Source organism: Photinus pyralis, unplaced genomic scaffold (genome assembly GCF_008802855.1).
Source record: "Photinus pyralis isolate 1611_PpyrPB1 unplaced genomic scaffold, Ppyr1.3 Ppyr1.4_LG9, whole genome shotgun sequence".
Lineage (NCBI taxonomy): Eukaryota > Metazoa > Arthropoda > Insecta > Coleoptera > Lampyridae > Photinus > Photinus pyralis.
Genome location: NW_022170878.1, coordinates 22088550 through 22105281, shown reverse-complemented (window position 1 = coordinate 22105281; position 16732 = coordinate 22088550). Strand labels below are relative to the sequence as shown.

General features: G+C 38.3%; 1 protein-coding gene across 2 annotated transcripts in view; it reads left to right on the top strand.

Moving 5' to 3' along the window:
- Positions 1-16732, top strand: part of LOC116180225 (ribosomal protein S6 kinase alpha-5-like) — a 69322-nt gene extending 52590 nt beyond the window's left edge. For both annotated transcript variants that reach the window (XM_031500114.1, XM_031500113.1), the window contains exons 4-5: positions 2939-3054; positions 16298-16732. In XM_031500114.1, the coding sequence (XP_031355974.1) occupies positions 2939-3054; positions 16298-16717 (536 nt within the window). In that variant the 3' untranslated portion in view covers positions 16718-16732. The remainder of the gene's footprint in view (positions 1-2938; positions 3055-16297) is intronic.

The following is a 16732-nucleotide window of genomic DNA, read 5'->3' as shown; positions in this document are numbered from 1 at the left end:
TTAATGTCCGCCAAAATTCGAATTCACCATTAATTGGAATTCAAAATTGGATGGAAGGATCCTTCATGCCGATTGTCATAAGATTTTTGTTATTTTGAAAATGCGACATCCCCCTTTAGACCGAAATTTAACGGCCGCGAATATTCGAATTTAACATAATTGCATTTCAAAATTGGAAGGAAGAGTGCTACATGCCGATTGTGATTAGATTTTTTTTTCGAAAGTGAATTCACCATTTCAGAAGCATTAATAGCAGTTTGTCGATCTTCTTCCTCTTTTTTTTTATTTGGTTCCGTTTCTTTTCTACATCTTTCTACATTCAAGTTTCGATATTCCAGAAATTTGAATCGGAAAAATGGAAATAATCGGAAGAATGTGATAGACCCAAAGGACTTGAAGGATGGGAAAATTCGAAGAAAAGGAAAAGAGTTGAAGGTTCTGATGAGTTCGAAGATTCAAAAGAATTCGCGGAGGGAAAACAATTGAAAGAACTCGAAGAAACGAACAAAAAAAATCTCAAAAATTTGAAAAATCGGCAGCAGAAGAAGAATCGAAATAGTTTGTACAATAAAAAAATCAGATGAAAGGGGAAAGTTTAATGCGAATATTGAAGCATCTGAAGACACTAAAAAATTGGACGGATAATGGTAAACAATTTAAAAAAAAAGATTAAACAAATTGGAAGAATCCGCATAGCCTAAAGAATGTGGGAAATTTTATAAATCTGAAGAATTTGAACAGTTCGAAGAATCTACTAGTTCTGATATTATGTAAAGAATCTGTAGGAACGAAAAATTAGGTAAAAATCAAGAATCAGAATGGAAAGAATCCGAAGAAATAAAATCAATTTGAAGAAACGGAAGAATATGGAAAATCGGAGGAATTTTCTTTAAACTTTTTCGTTTCTTCGAATCTGTCAACATTTTTGAAGATTCTTTAATTTTTTCAAATCTATCAGATCATATAAGTACAGAGTTTTCCTATTTTTTTCACTTAATTTTTAAGGTTCTTCGGAGGTTTCAGGGTACTTTAATTTTCAATTTTTTTCTCCTTTTTCCATTTCGTCAAATTCGTTGCTTCGATTAGAACAATCAAATTCTTCGAGTACCGTCATTTCCGCGACTCCTTCCGCTTCCTATATTCTTCAAAGATTCTTCATTTTTTCGACATCTTTTCTATTTTTTAAAATCATTATTATTTCTTCAGATGCTTTTGTTTCTTAGGATGGTTCCTATTTTGTTCAATTTTTCTAGACAAATCTGCTTCTGTCGTTTCATCGAATGTTTCAGGTTCCCTGATTCTTGATTTTTCCCTCATTTTTCATTCCTACAGATTCTTCACTTAATATTAGAATTTAGATTTTTAAAATCTCACAGATTCTACAGGCTTTGCGGATTCTTCAATTTTTTTGAATCGTTTATCATTGTTCTTCCAATCTTTCAGTGTCTTCAAATTCTGAAGATTTTTCCGATTTTTTTCAATTTTTAATATTGTTATTCGATTTTATCTAATTTTTCTTATTCTACGGACCATTTAGATTTAGATCCTCCTAGTGCTGCCGATTTTTAACATTTTTGGAATTTTTTTCATTTCTTTAGACTTTTGTTTCCTCAAGATCTTTGAAGTGTTTCCCTTCGAGGATTTTTTTTAAATCTTCGAATTCATCAGATCTTTCAGATCAATTCTTAAGTTCATTCAGATCTTTTCATTTTCTTCAAATTCTTCCATCCATCACCTTCGTGGGGTCTGGCAGATTCCTTGAATTAATTCTTCTTATTCTTCCGAATCTTTCAAATCCACCAGATTTGTGAAGATGTTTTCCGTTTTTTTGAATTTTTCCGATCCTTCGGATTCTTCAAATTGTTAGAGCGCGGTAAAAATGTTAGCAATTCTGGAAGTACCGAAACTTTTGAAAATGTTTAGAAAATACCATGACAATTTCAACATTGTCATGAAAACTTTCATGTCGCGCGCTTTCTAAATAATATCGTATGTGTGAATTTTGGAATCATTATACCTCTCATTGTCCTGGTCTTCATTTTTTTAGATTCTTCAAATTCCTTCCATCTAAGGATACTGTTGTTTCCCCGAATTCTTCCGATTTTTCATATTCTTCAAATGCTACCCGTGGGAAGTTGCTAATAACCAGCGATAGGTTTTGAATATTTCATGTGTACATCTACAGCTTCTAACCGATGGGTCATGAACAAATTGAGCAAAGGCTTTAGGGGAACCCAAATGTCTTTTCAAAATGATTCTACGATTATATAAATATTGTCGTGATTATTCCAGAAATGTCGCTAGTCGTCGGCGATAAAAAACGAAGGCGGATGTGACGCAATCTTTCCGGGAAATATGACATGTTTTGTTCTAGAACATTCTAGAATAATCGGGAGGTTTCGCAAGCGTTCGAGAAAGAGGGACGTTTGCTATATAGGTAAGCAAATCGAATTGCGTTTCAATCAGTTCCAACAGCGTTGCCTTGACTGATAAATAGCTCGTGCTCGACTTACGTTATAAATCTTAAGTGAAAATCCATGTGAAGACCACGTTTACGTTACAATATTTTCCTTGAACTGTTTGGAATAGAAGCCTCTTAAGGTTTTTCTAGAGACAAAGAAACTTTTGAACGAGTTTGAAAAAACCAAATTTTTTTCGATGTATAATATATAGGGGTGGTCTTTCGGAGTACCAAAGGTTGAAAGGACAAATTCGCAGTCGAGTCGTTCTTAAGGGTTCGCGCCGAAGGGTCGAAGTATATTCTGTGGGAAACTTAAATGCACGTAACCCTTTCGGTTTTCAAAGACGACCCTCACCTGCGTCTTAAATTCGTGGAGAAAATTGTATTTTGTTTTGAAAGGGGGGGAGGGGAACAATTCAAAGTCACGAATTGGAGAACTTGCATTTTTTTTGCACTAATACGGATTTTTTTCCGCAGATTACGTCGCCGGAGGTGAACTTTTCACACACTTATACCAAAGAGAACACTTCACCGAAAGTGAAGTGCGAATATACATAGGCGAAATAATACTTGCACTCGAGCACCTGCATAAGGTAAGTTTTAATTTAGTACCTAGGCAGGTACCTAATTGTGCAGTAACAGTTAAGTTTTACAATAAGAAAAAAATGTGGTACACGTGAACCGTAAACTTCTCCATTATCATTTTCCGCCTTTTAACTGCCATTTCCGGATCTTTCGCAACATATTCGTAGAAGAAAAAAATCGGCCACGCATTCGCCTACTTGCACCTCAAGCACTTGACCTTTTTGCTGTCGTTAATTAATTTTTCTTGTGTTAGAATTAATGTTTTACTCCCACCTCCCCTTTTTCTATATTTGCGCAAATTACGCACACTTACGATTTGTTTAAAGTCAAATATGGAGAGAATAGAATAGAGAGGAATTTGGGTCATGTCTGTGCATGGAAAGAATTTTATTCGACTTCTGCTGAATTTGCAATGAAAACGAGAAAGCGGAATTTATTACCTAACTACAGGATGGCCCTCGTTGTGTTAATGAAAAGCGAACCGATTATTAGACGAGGGCGTGGCGCACGCGTCCGAAAAACTGTTCTCTTTCGCACACCGTTACTCAAAACACATTGACGTTATCTGATTTAAGAGGCCCGTGAAGTCACGGTCATTGAAAGCACAACACGTGAATCGTCGTAGGTACCTCTCGTAGTGCTTTAAAGTATACGGGGCTTTTGTTGCAAATTAAAATAGAACCACCTACTGTAATATGAAAAATAATTTAAAATGAAAATACGGGCATTTAGATACCCGAGAGGTGGTGGGGGGGGGGGGGGGGGGGGTTGAACAGAACAGAATCTCAAAAAGCCAAGAATAAAATTTTCGTAGAAAAAGTATTAGGTTCTCAAGATGTTATCTTGGATGGTCCCTTTCCAAAAATTATCGTGTAAGTGCTATGGGCACTACATGTTTTGGGGAAGAATGAACCCCCCGCGAAAAAGAAAGTCATTCTGCATTTACCTACACCTGACGTAAGACCTTTATGCACTCGGGGGTGGGGGCGTATTCCATACGTTTTGGGCAAGAATGTACAGGGTGGCCAAATAAGAATGCGAGGTACTGTATCTGGGAACCTGTCCATCGTAGAGGCTTGCGGTAAAAAATTTATTACTAAAACGGCCACGAGAAAAACCTGGAAAATGTCTTTAAGTTTCTGCACTGGCCGCTAGGGGGCGTAACTGCAATCTGGAATCTAAAAAAGTGAGTTTTCTGTGAATTCCGCTATATTAACCTAACAAAAAAATGTCCGGTCTTTGAAGTTGACGATAATCTGAACCTTTTTTGTTTGACAATTTTTTCTGTATCTCTAAAAATGAAGTGGTGGGGGGTATTCAAAGGTTTCCGTAAAGAAGACTGCATCTTCGAAACGACTGAGCCGATTTTAACATACTCAGGTTAATTGAAAAGAGTTATTCTTCGGCTAGAAAAGTTTTGTTAGTTTCGCATATCGCCGCTTGAGGGCATTTTTCGACATTCTGACAGAAATGGTTAATTTTCTCAAAATAATTAAATGCACTGCTTCGATTTTTTTTCATGAAAAAGTGGCTAAATGATGCCTAAACAAACTCACGAAAACCGCATCTCGATATCTTGCTCCTAACCAAAAATTTAGGGCAAAGATAATTTTATACCCTCAAAATTTTATTTTTTAAGCTAATTTTTCCAGAATTATTTTTTTATTTTTATTTTATTTTTATTATATAATTTGTCGCCCTAAGGTGGATCGATTTAAAAAATAAAGCTTTTATTAATGCACTGCAATCCAATGCATTTCATTTTTTTTTGAGAAAATTAACCATTTCTGTCGGAATGTCGAAAAAAGCCCTCAAGCGGTGATATGTGAAACTAACCAAACTTCAAATAGTATAATATTTGTAGCTGAAGAATAGCTCTTTTGAACTAACCCAAGTTTGTTTAAATCGGCTCAGCCGTTTCGAAGATACAGGGTGTTCTTTACGGAAACCTTTGAATACCCCCCACTTCATTTTTAGAGATACAGGAAAAATTGTCAAACAAAAAAGGTTCAGATTATCGTCAACTTTAAAGACCGGACATTTTTTTGTTAGGTTAATATAGCGGAATTCACAGAAAAATCACTTTTGGGTTCCAGATTGCAGTTACGCCTCCTAGCGGCCATTGCAGAAACTAAAAAATATTTTCCAGGTTTTTCTCGTGGCCGTTTTAGTAATAAATTTTTTTACCGCAAGCCTCTACGATGGATAGATTCTCAGATACAGTACCTCGCATTCTTAGTTGGCCACCCTGTTACAAACCAGGGTGTCTAATTCCCCCAGGAAAAAGAAAATTCATTATGTTTTGGGGGAGAATATACGGGGGGGGGGGGGGGGGTAGAATACTCCCTAGGACAGGAAAATGAAAGTCATTCTTTATTTACTTACACCTGACGTAACACATTTGTGGGTATTCTATACGTTTTGGCCAAGAATGTACAGGGTGTCTCATTAATAATGGTCACAGGCCATATCTATGGAACCGTTAATTGCACAGCTTCGGGAAAAAAATTTGTTAACAAAATGGGCCAAGCAAAATCGCTGGAAATTATTTTCAAGTTTTTAGCTTCGCCGTTAGAGGGCGTACGATTCATGGTTAAGTAGAAAAATTACTTTTTTCCTCAAATATATCTAACAAACATGCATAAAAATACATGCAGATGCATAGCAATCTTGTATCAATTTTGTACCATTTTGATGCAGCACATATTGCTCTACCTTATAAAATATGAGGGGTGGGGGAAGGGGAACGTCTCCTTAAGGAATTGAATGTAACTTCGGTTTAGGTTAACAGATTTTCACGTAATAGGTCTTGTTGGAAAAAGCTTTCTTCGTGGAATCAGATTTTACATGAATAGAGTCTTTTTAGTAAATGTGATGAGTGGTAGAGGGCGCGATGTGACATTAACATAAACTTTGCAGGTTTTTTTGAAAATTTCAAATGGAACGATATAATTATTATATGATATTATCAAATAATATGAAAAAGTGAGAATATGTTAATGTAACATCGCGCCCTCTACCACTCATCACATTTACTAAAAAGACTCTATTCATGTAAAATCTGATTCCACGAAAAGAACCCTCTCCAACAAGACCTATTATGTGAAAATCTGTTGACCTAATCCGAAGTTACATTCAATTCCTTAAAGAGATGTTCCCCTTCCCCCACCCCTCATATTTTATGAGCTAGACTAGAGCAATATGTGCTGCATCAAAATAATGTAAATTTGATACAAGATTGCCATTCGATTGATGTATTGTTCCATCGTTCTTTAAACGTGTTGTATGATGAGGATTGGGATTCAAGAAAATCTTTTTAAACACGTTTTTTTTTATTTTTTACTGTTGCGGCTATCGATTTCGACCTTAACAGGTCATCTTCAGGCTGAGCGAAGATTGCGATGCATGTATTTTTATGCATGTTTGTTAGGTATATTTTAGGAAAAAAGTAATTTTTCTACTTAACCATGAATCGTACGCCCTCTAACGGCGAAGCTAGAAACTTGAAAATAATTTCCAGCGATGTCTCTTGGCCCCTTTTGTTGACAAATTTTTTTCCCGAAGCTGTGCAATTAATGGATAATGTGACCATTATTAATGGGACACCCTGTACAACCGGAGACTTGGAAATACCTCTCAGGAAAAAGGAAATTAATCTTCATTTATGTACAACTAACAGAAGACTTGAAGCACTGGGAGTGATCCATATATTTTAGGGAAGAATATACAACATGGGGGGGGTGCCTTGGACAGGGAAATGAAACTCATTCTATATTCACGTATACCTGACGTAACACCTTTGTGCACTGGGGGGTATTACATACGTTTTGAGCAAGAATGTACAACCGGAGGGTCTGGAATTCCATTAGGAAAACGAAAGTCATTATTCATTTACCTACAACTAACATAAGACCGTTGGTCCCACACCGGTGGGTCTTCTATACCTTTTGAGCAAGAATGTACAACCGGGGGGTCTGGAATACCCCCCAGGAAAAAGAAAGTTAATTTTCATTTACCCTACAACTGACATGAGACCTTTGGTCCCACAGTGGTGGGTATTCCATATGTTTTAAGGAAGAATGTACCAAATTACCCCCCCCCCCCGGTTTGGAAAAATGCCCTCAGGACCTACAATTAACAAAAGACCTTTGTGCATTGGGGCGGGAGGGGGGGGGGTATTGAATCTGACAAAGATCCCATACCCCACAAAGTCATGGTATTACGAGAAGAATAGATTGAGAGAGATCCCAACTTGTTCAACGAAAATTTTATTTAATGACATTTAATGCAGTTTCTTTACAAGGACCGATAGTTATTTTGAATACAAATCAAAAAGAATTTCATTACCTTAATTATAGCGTTTCCTGGAATCGATGACTTCCCTCAAAACTGGATAATGCAGAACGAAACTTGGATCTCCAACAGGAATACTGTCGAAGTTTTTTGGATTTTGATTAGATTACATCGCCTTGTGCAATTGATCGGGCAATAGACCGTCTATTTTTTATCGTCTGCTTTCACCCAGCTTTCCTCTCTCGCAATATAATGTAGCGAACATTCCGGAAATTTCGATAGACATCGAGGCGCCATGACAGATTAGTCATTGACGATAAAGGCGGATGTGACGCAATCTTTCCGGGAGATATGACGTGTTTGTTCGAGAACATTAAAGAAGATTCGGAAGCGTTCGGTAGCATTCGAGTTTGCTGTCGGATTGCGTTTCAGACCGAACTTTTTGAAAAACTCGGCTCGGCTCGAGATTATGGTTGTCCGGCTCGGCTCGAGATTATGGATGTCCAGCTCGAATTTAAGATAATAGAATTTTCAACTGAAGGTTGAAGGTTAAAAAATTTTAAGAATCAATTGATTTTAATAAGTTGACTAAATATAAACAAAACATTATACAGGAACCGGCAGCTAAGAAGGCGAGAGGTGACGCATCCCCATTATTCATATTCTATTGATTGCACCTATTGGTCACTGTCACTGGCTCCTCCTGCTCATCTGCGCATAGCCCGATTTCGCATTCTGGGCTGCCGGTTCCTCTATATAGGTATGCGTAATGTGAACATAAAAATGAGAGCTCTTTTTAAAAAATATTTTTATGAACTGCAAAAGCTCGTCTCGAGTCGAGCCTTCGAGCCGACTCGAATTTAGGTCGAGTTCGTGTCTATCCCTATCCAAAATTGATATAACTTGTTTCTTAAAACTTTCACTTTAAGCTTCTGATTTATTCGCCGGAAAAGTGCGCTCGTACCTTTATAATTTTTCGGTTTTCGGGAATCATTAAATCGGCTACTTAATCCTTTTGTAATGTTTATTTCACGACTACAAATGAACTTTCGCGAACCTTATCACGCTTTCTTAGTTTTGATGTTACGAAACGGCACTTAGACGATTTTGATTGAATCCTCTACACTTCCGTACTGAGAACTTGCGTGGTTTTTTTTAATTCGGTTTTTTCCGCTTAGTTCCCGAAAAACAGACCTCTATTTCATCCCTACTTTTTCAATTTTACAAAACCCGCTTACAAAATGGCGCTAATAGAAATCATCGGCCATCCTTAATCCTTAGCCATGCGCATATAAAAACCAGTTATGAAAACCCACCAAATTTTAAGTTGCTACGCTGCTCCATGTCACTATGAGCAATATTGTGATGTAGTTGTTTTGGTCACGTAAAAGAGGTTAATATTCTCTTATCGCTCGTCAGACTGGCGTTGACAACTTTTCCCAGGACATTAAGTAGTAACGAACGACGCATCCAGTAGCCAATGATTCACAAAATATCGATCGCCGAATTTATTAAGAATTACAATCCTCTAATGGAAACACTCCGTATATACTGAGCTACCCTCAGTCCAAATTTGTTATAATTTTGGATACCATAGGAAGCTAAAAAAGAATCTTGTTTTATGAAGATATTGCAGACACAATTCAAACCCGCATAAAGGAGTTGCTCCCTTTCCACCCGTCTGTATACCTATCCAATTTTTGTTGCGGAAAAATCAAAATTCAAAGCGAATTGTAAAATTAGACGTACAACTTCGGGCCTGTCTCATAAGCAAACATTATGTAATTTAAAGTTCAAATTTCTGCCGATTAAGAAGTCGCATTCCATAAAGTGGTACAAACTCCAAAAGTCGGCCCCGATTAGCGGCCGCCGTTCGGCGTGTAAGAAATTTACTGATAGCGAAAGGTCAGTTTGTAGTTTACCTATAACTCTTGCTAACCTTGGCTAATTGTCAGTAAGGAATTGTATAAGAAGGATAAAAACGTGTCTATTCTGACCTTAGCAATATCGACTCGGTTGCGCCGCTGTTGTATAACCTCAAGGTGAAAGGATCTCTTCCAATTTGAAATGGGAGGAGAGAAAGTTGTGAAAAGTAAAAAGGAAGTTGCGATAATTCGCACTTTGCATACTTAAACTTACGACCTCATTTAATTCTATTCTTAATTTAGGCTAATCCTATCGCACGCTCAAACGGAGATAAAAGGAATTCGACTCCTGTCGAAGAAATCGAACACGTTTCATTCCCAACTTTCAATCGACACTCGTAGACGATTCCTAAAAGTTTTCCACTTTTTTCCGCGAATATTTCTAAAAATAAAAGGCATTTTCCAAAAATGTTTTTAGAAATACTCGTATATCCAAAATGGATTCCTCCAACGGTTCAGTTTCCGCGATTCAAAGAAAACCTTCCCAATAGGTTTGTCAAGTTTTCTGGTGTTCTAGAATTTCTAGAATGATGATTTCGACATCCAGTTTACCAATAACCTTTTTAAAAGATGTCAAAGACGGTTTCAAACGACATTTCTAAGAACATCAGACCTAAACAGGTTTCAAAAAGGTGTTTTATAAGATGGCGAAAACGTTTTTTTTAAAAGCCTTAAGTTACACTCAGCATCGTTTCGAAATAGCGAAAAATATTCGTCGAACTTCTTGGATAAAGAACAATTGCCACATCTTTTGCTCAAAATGTACCTGGTCGTCGAAAATGTGCAAATTTTACTTCACATCCTGGTAAAGCCTTTGAACGTTTTCCTAAATTTTATTTTGTTATTAAAACATTGTAACAGATGGCCGCTTTGCGGTTTCAAAAATTTGGTTTTGAATTTGTATTTTGTTCAATATAGAAAAATTTACACATACACCGCTTACTAGCGAACGTGAACGGAAGTATGTCTGGAAAATACCGTGTGCATTTTTGAGATAACCTGATTGTAAGGGGGTTTTCGGTGGAGTTTCAATGAGTTAGCACGTATTACTGATCTTTAACGGTCTAAAAATTGCACACAGAGTCTTTGAGAAGCTTTTAGAGTATTTTCTTGCGTATAAGAGGTTTTAAAGCTTTTGGATGTTGAGGGTCTTGGAGGATCTTTTACGGTCTCCAAGAACTTTTGAGGACCGAGGCTTTAAAGATGTTCATTGATCTTTGAGCCTCCACAATTTTGAAAAAGCGCTCAAGAGTTTATGAGAGCGTCTCTATGAGTCTCCAGGCTTCTAGAAATTGCGAGAGCCTTGAAAATTATAGTTGTAGGTGAGTCTTTAAGTATTCTCAGGAGCCCCCTTTTTTCTAAAAGCCGCCAAAGAGCCTTGGTGAGTTTGTAAAAGTAACTTTCAAGAACATTTCAGAATCGTGCCTTTGAGAGTCTCCAAAAGCATTCTTAAGTACGCCCAGAACCTTTAATATTAGTGAGTGCAATGGTATGTGGTCACTACACCACCCACAAAACACCTGTCCAGCTAGCTCAAGACAAACCAAAATGGAAACTTAGAATTTTGTAATCTCTCCTCGTACACATCCGACATCTGCTATAAAAAAAATCTTAATATTGACTTAAAATTTCTCAATTTTACAGACCCGGTGGCCACGATCAACTTCCGAAAATCCCAAAGAATTTATTACACCTGAAATAAATCACTGAAAGAAAAAGAAAAGCTTACGAAGCTTGTTTGGATATATTACCCCGCACGCAGGCGGTCGGCAAATAAAATAAGTAACCTGACCGTACAAGATTTGCGATATAAGATTAAGGTCCTTTGGAAGTCAATGGCTGTTCTGTTCAAGGGTCTTTAAAAATCCCTCACAGCCTTCAAAAACATCCAAGAGTCTTTAAAGGCGCCTCCAAGAACCTATAAGAATATAGTAAAGGTCTTTAAAAACCTTTAAGGATTTTCCATGAATCTCCAGTCTGAGAACCTTTATTTGGCGTTATGTGTCGTTAAAATTTTACAGGTCTTAGGAATCGCATACTGTCTCAAAAGGGTTTTCAAGAGTTTCCTGGAAGTCTTTCTCTAAGACTGGTCTTGAAGAGCGTTTGTGAGATTTAGACTCTTTAAAATTCCCCTCTCTATAACTGCTTTTGAAGGACCCCTTAAAAAATTTTATGCTTTAAAGGTCTTTACGGAGCCAGAAACTTTTACAGTCTTTGATATTCTCTGACAGCTCTTAAAGGAGTCCTTAAGAGCCTCCAGAGTTTTCTAAATCTCTTCCCGTCTTTACGAGGGTTTTGTGTAGTAGAGGAGCAAGTAGGTTTGGGGTCACCTTTGGACCATGGCAAAGTCTTTCGGCAGTTGATCTGGGGTGCTATATTCCGACGGGGCTGGACGCACCATCTTGGATGTTGGACTGGACACAATGGCGAAAAAGGTACATTACTGAAACAGTTAAGACATTGAAACAATACATAAATTACGCAACATATTATAGAGGGTTATCAAGAAAAGGTGGACCCGGAACATGCTGTAAAATAGTTTTTTTTTTCATCCAAAGATAGAGAAAATGTACATATCTTAATAGGTTGCTATGTTCCTGTGACACGACAGACACCGAAGCTATAATCGACCTCCGTCCCAGGAGGAGGAGGAGTGACAGTTGCATCCCTCTATACATTGCGCTAAAACGTTATTACATAAAAATCGCACACAACTGGTCTATCTATGACAATCGGTTAAGATTGTGCGCGTCAAGATGTGCCTGCGCATGCGCACACTTACAACTTTAAGCTTAGTGCAATGCTGATACTAGTGCTACAAAAACCGTTTAAAGTTCAAAGTTTGATCGCCGTTTAAAGTCCAAAATTTGCTCACCGTTCAAAGTCCAAAGGTTGGTTGCCGGTTTCTCGCTGTTCAAACGTTGCTTATCAAGGTGATGAAGATATTCAGGTTTCTTGAATTAATTTTAATTTAAAGAAAATTGACCTTATTAGTTTGCACGCGCCGGACTTCATCTTCCTAACGCAAACTACTCATTCAGCTTTAAACGTATCGAGATGTAATTTTTGTATTCGACTTATGTATTTTATTTTGTCAGTGTTTCCAACTATCAAAACTTTCCGGGGAGGGGAGTATGGGGAACTGGAGGAAACACGGATTCGAAGCCAATTTTGGTCAAAATTTCTTATGAGTTTCATTCTAGTCATTGTTGTACGCAGGGCCGGACTGGCCCAGGCCGCTAGGCCACCCGAGCGGCCGTGGCCCCGCTGGGATCCTGGACGGGGCCCTCTTTGGGTCAGGCAATTTTTGAAGCATTAATCTTTGTAAATGTTGAGCGTATTTTTAGTTTAAATTTGGAGAAGGATAAATTAATTGATAAATTTGCCAATACGTCATTGGAATTACAGCGCCTTCTCCTTTAACTTAATGTTCAATACTGCTCAGCAAGTTGTTTGAAATGCAATTAAAAAAATCTGCAAATCCCTTGTCTTTTTTTTCGGGGGGGGGCATGAGTTTGGGAGCCTTTTGCTCATGGAGCGCCCGGGGCCCCTACCCACCCAGTCCGGCCCTGGTTGTACGGGGTGGCCAACTAAGAATGTGAGGTACTGTATCTGGGAATCCATCCATCGTAGAGGCTTGCGGTAAAAAAATGTATTACTAAAACGGCCACGAGCAAAACCTGGAAAATATTTTTAACTTTCTGAAATGACCGCTAGGGGGCGCAACTGCAATCTGGAATCTAAAAAAGTGATGTTTCTGTGAATTCCGCTATATTAACCTAACAAAAAAATGTCCGGTCTTTGAAGACGACGATAATCTGAACCTTTTTTGTTTGACAATTGAAGTCGACGATAATCTGAACCTTTTTTGTTTGACAATTATTGCTGTATCTCTAAAAATAAAGTGGTGGGGGTATTCAAAGGTTTCCGTAAAGACCCTGTATCTTCGAAACGGCTGAGCCGATTTAAACAAACTTGGGTTAGTTCAAAAGAGCTATTCTTCAGCTACAAATATACTAAGTTTTGTTAGTTTCACATATCACCGCTTGAGGGCTTTTTTCGACATTCCGACAGAAATGGTTAATTTTCTAAAAAAAATTAAATGCTTTGGTTCGATTTTTTTTCATGAAAAAGTAGCTAAATGATGCCTAAACAAGCTCGCGAAAACAGCATCTCGATATATTGAGATATATATATTTTCATATGGTGATGGCCATCATTTCGAGCATTTACGGCGGCATTAAAAGCTCCCTTTTTTAATTCGATCCACTTTAGGGCCCCAAATTATATAATAAAAATAATTCCGGAAAAATTAGCTTAAAAAAATTAAATTTTGAGGGTATAAAATTTTCTTTGGCCTGAATTTTAGGTTAGGAACAAGATATCGAGATGCGGTTTGCGCGAGTTTGTTTAGGCATCATTTAGCTACTTTTTCATGAAAAAAATCAAACCAACGCATTTAATTTTTTTAAGAAAATTAACCATTTCTGTCGGAATGTCGAAAAAAGTCCTCAGGTGGCGATATGTGAAACTAACTTTTCAATTAACCCGAGTTTGTTAATATCGGTTCAGTCGTTTCGAAGATACAGAGTGTTCTTTACTGAAACCTTTGAATACCCCCCCACCACTTCATTTTTAGAGATACCGGAAAAATTGTCAAACAAAAAAGGTTTAGATTATCGTCGTCTTCAAAGACCGGACATTTTTTTGTTAGGTTAATATAGCGGAATTCACAAAAAAGTCACTTTTTTAGAGTCCAGATTGCAGTTACGCCCCCTAGCGGCCATCTCAGAAACTTAAAAATATTTTCCAGGTTTTTCTCGTGGCCGTTTTAGTAAAAAAATTTTTTACCGCAAGCCTCTACGATGGACAGATTCTCAGATACAGTACCTCGCATTCTTATTTGGCCACCCTGTATTATTTGCACTTGCGCAGTAGGCGGGTAGTGATGTGAAAAGAGGCCAGGCGCATGTGGTCCCGTGAGGTCCCCACGTAGGCTGAGATACATATTCACGGTATTAGTGATCGAAACCTGGTAAACCAGTAAACAGGTAAACGGCTAAACAGGTATCACAAGATCTGTTTTCCCAATAAAAGTAGGCCAAGGTTACAAAAGAGTAAGGTTCAAATTACAACACTCTCCAAGGGCAATGTTTCAAGGGCAAATATTGAGCGGTTAACGAGTAGGTTGCCGCTCCTGCAAAATGGTCGCCGAGACGCCGACTGTTTTTTTATTGACTTCTATCAAATTTTTAAAGCCTTTAAGGTTAGCTTTCACTTTCGGGTATCGTGGTTCCAATCCCAGCGCCAATAAAAAAAATTTTCTGCAGTAATTACCGATGACGCAGATCTAAGGTGGCTGTTTCAAAATAGCAACCTAGATGGCGGGTTTAATAATCGGGTGGCGCGCTCCCATTGGTTGATCACGTAACCACAAAATGCTGTGACGTCACAGAGGGCGGGCTCTAAAGGTTCCTGGAGTGCTTCTATCCGATGTGATACGCTTGGTCCCTGACGTCGGGTTGTTCCCCCTGAGCCAACGACCCCAGATACAGCCTTAGGCTTTGGCGCAGGGCCCGCTTGACCGGGCGCTTCCTGGTCATCGGCTTCTGTATGACGGTCTTGTTCTTCTTGCGAATAGGAGCTGGCCCACCACCAAGTTACCGGACCCCTTTTGAGTAACCGGCTGACGAGGAGCCCAGAAAGTGTTTGTTTGAATTATCGTCCATACAAATCCCACGAGTTCAACGGAAATGCGGTCTCACCTGGGCAGAGTCGCTTGCTCGGAGGTCGCCCGATATCCGAGGGGCATCGACCTTCGTCACTCCCAGCCCGGGTTTACATATACCGGGGGTACAAAATTGAAGTTTATCTCTGGGGTTATAATAATAGGCGGCTATGGAGCGTAGAGCTTGCCACGCTACCTCCATGGAATTCAGTCTTGATACGGGCGAGGTTAAATTCAAATACTATACCGGTGGTAAACAATTGAGGAAGAATTGTGGCCCAAATAGCAGCTAACATTAATTCTGAAAATGATTTTTCTAGAGCGATACAAGGCGCCATCAAGTCGATAAAGGATTATCACCGGCGATAAGGAATGAAATCCTGATTCGATAATTCTATCTAAGCAAATTGAACTGTGTTTCTTCGAAAAGAAGTACTCCGATAGATGGCGATAAATTCCTTTAGGATATTTTTAAATATAAGAATTAAAAATATCTCAGCGATATTTGTATATATAGGTAAGTAAATGGCGTCCTCTTCTTTTAATATTTAAAAATATATCCAAGTCCGTTCTTTCATGTTCCAGACACTTGTAATTACAGGTATAATTAATTAATTAATAATAAGATATGCTTCTTTCGTGGAAAATTAAAATTAAGACGAAAAATGATGCTCTTTCAATTCGCCTACCCTGTCATTGCGTCCGCTCAGTTTTAAGTTGTTTTTCTGTAAACTAAATAAATTTAGATCTTAAATTGTGCATAAAACGCCAACATTCGCAAATTTTACCGGGCCCGAGCGCCAAAGGGAATTAAATGGGTACGTTCACCCACAAAAGAACCATAAGTAACAAACTGCGGCCAGGTGCAACCCTTAGCGAGCGCGGTATACAAGGGGAAGTTATGTACCGGAATCGCATCCAACCTGTAGATTTTTTTTAAAGCAACACCTGGCCGCAGGAGATATAGATGCCCAGGTCAGCTTGCAACAATAAAATTTGTCTAAATGCACCGAAAATTGTGTCCTAAATTTAGGACACGAATTAATTTGGAAATTGAAATTATTCTAATTTAAGCCAGATGGTCCGCCGACGTTTGATAGTGGTAGGTTACCATTCGAATAGAAAATACGGATAAAAGGGGTTAAGGAACTCTCTCCCCACGTCCCCTGCAGTGTGTGTGGTAAAATGCATCGAACAGATGGGGGGCTAAGTCGCCCCGAGGGCTTTTTACCTTAAATGCAAACTACTGCACAATTAGATCTTAATATACAGGGTGGTTCATTTTCATATTTTTTTTTGTTTCAGCTTGGGATAATTTACAGAGATATTAAGTTAGAAAATATATTAGTCGACGAATGCGGTCACATCGTTCTGACCGACTTCGGCCTTAGTAAAGAATTAGCAAGGGACCAAAGTGATAACGAGCAGCAGCGGGCGTACTCCTTCTGTGGAACCATAGAATACATGGCGCCGGAAGTTGTCAGAGGCGGAACTATTGGTCACGATATCGTAAGTTTCTTTTGCATTATAATTTTTTTCCCTCCAGCCTTTAGAACGCGTTTCATCATTGTTTTTATTATTAATAATTCGATAGGCCTTAGCCCACTTTTCCGCATCGATACCCTTGTGATTCCCGTAGCGCTATCGTGGCACGAAACCGACTTGATCTCATTAAAGGGAAAAGCTGCCCCAAATTGTGATCGATTTGGCCCAGATATTGTATAATTGTAATAATTGTGG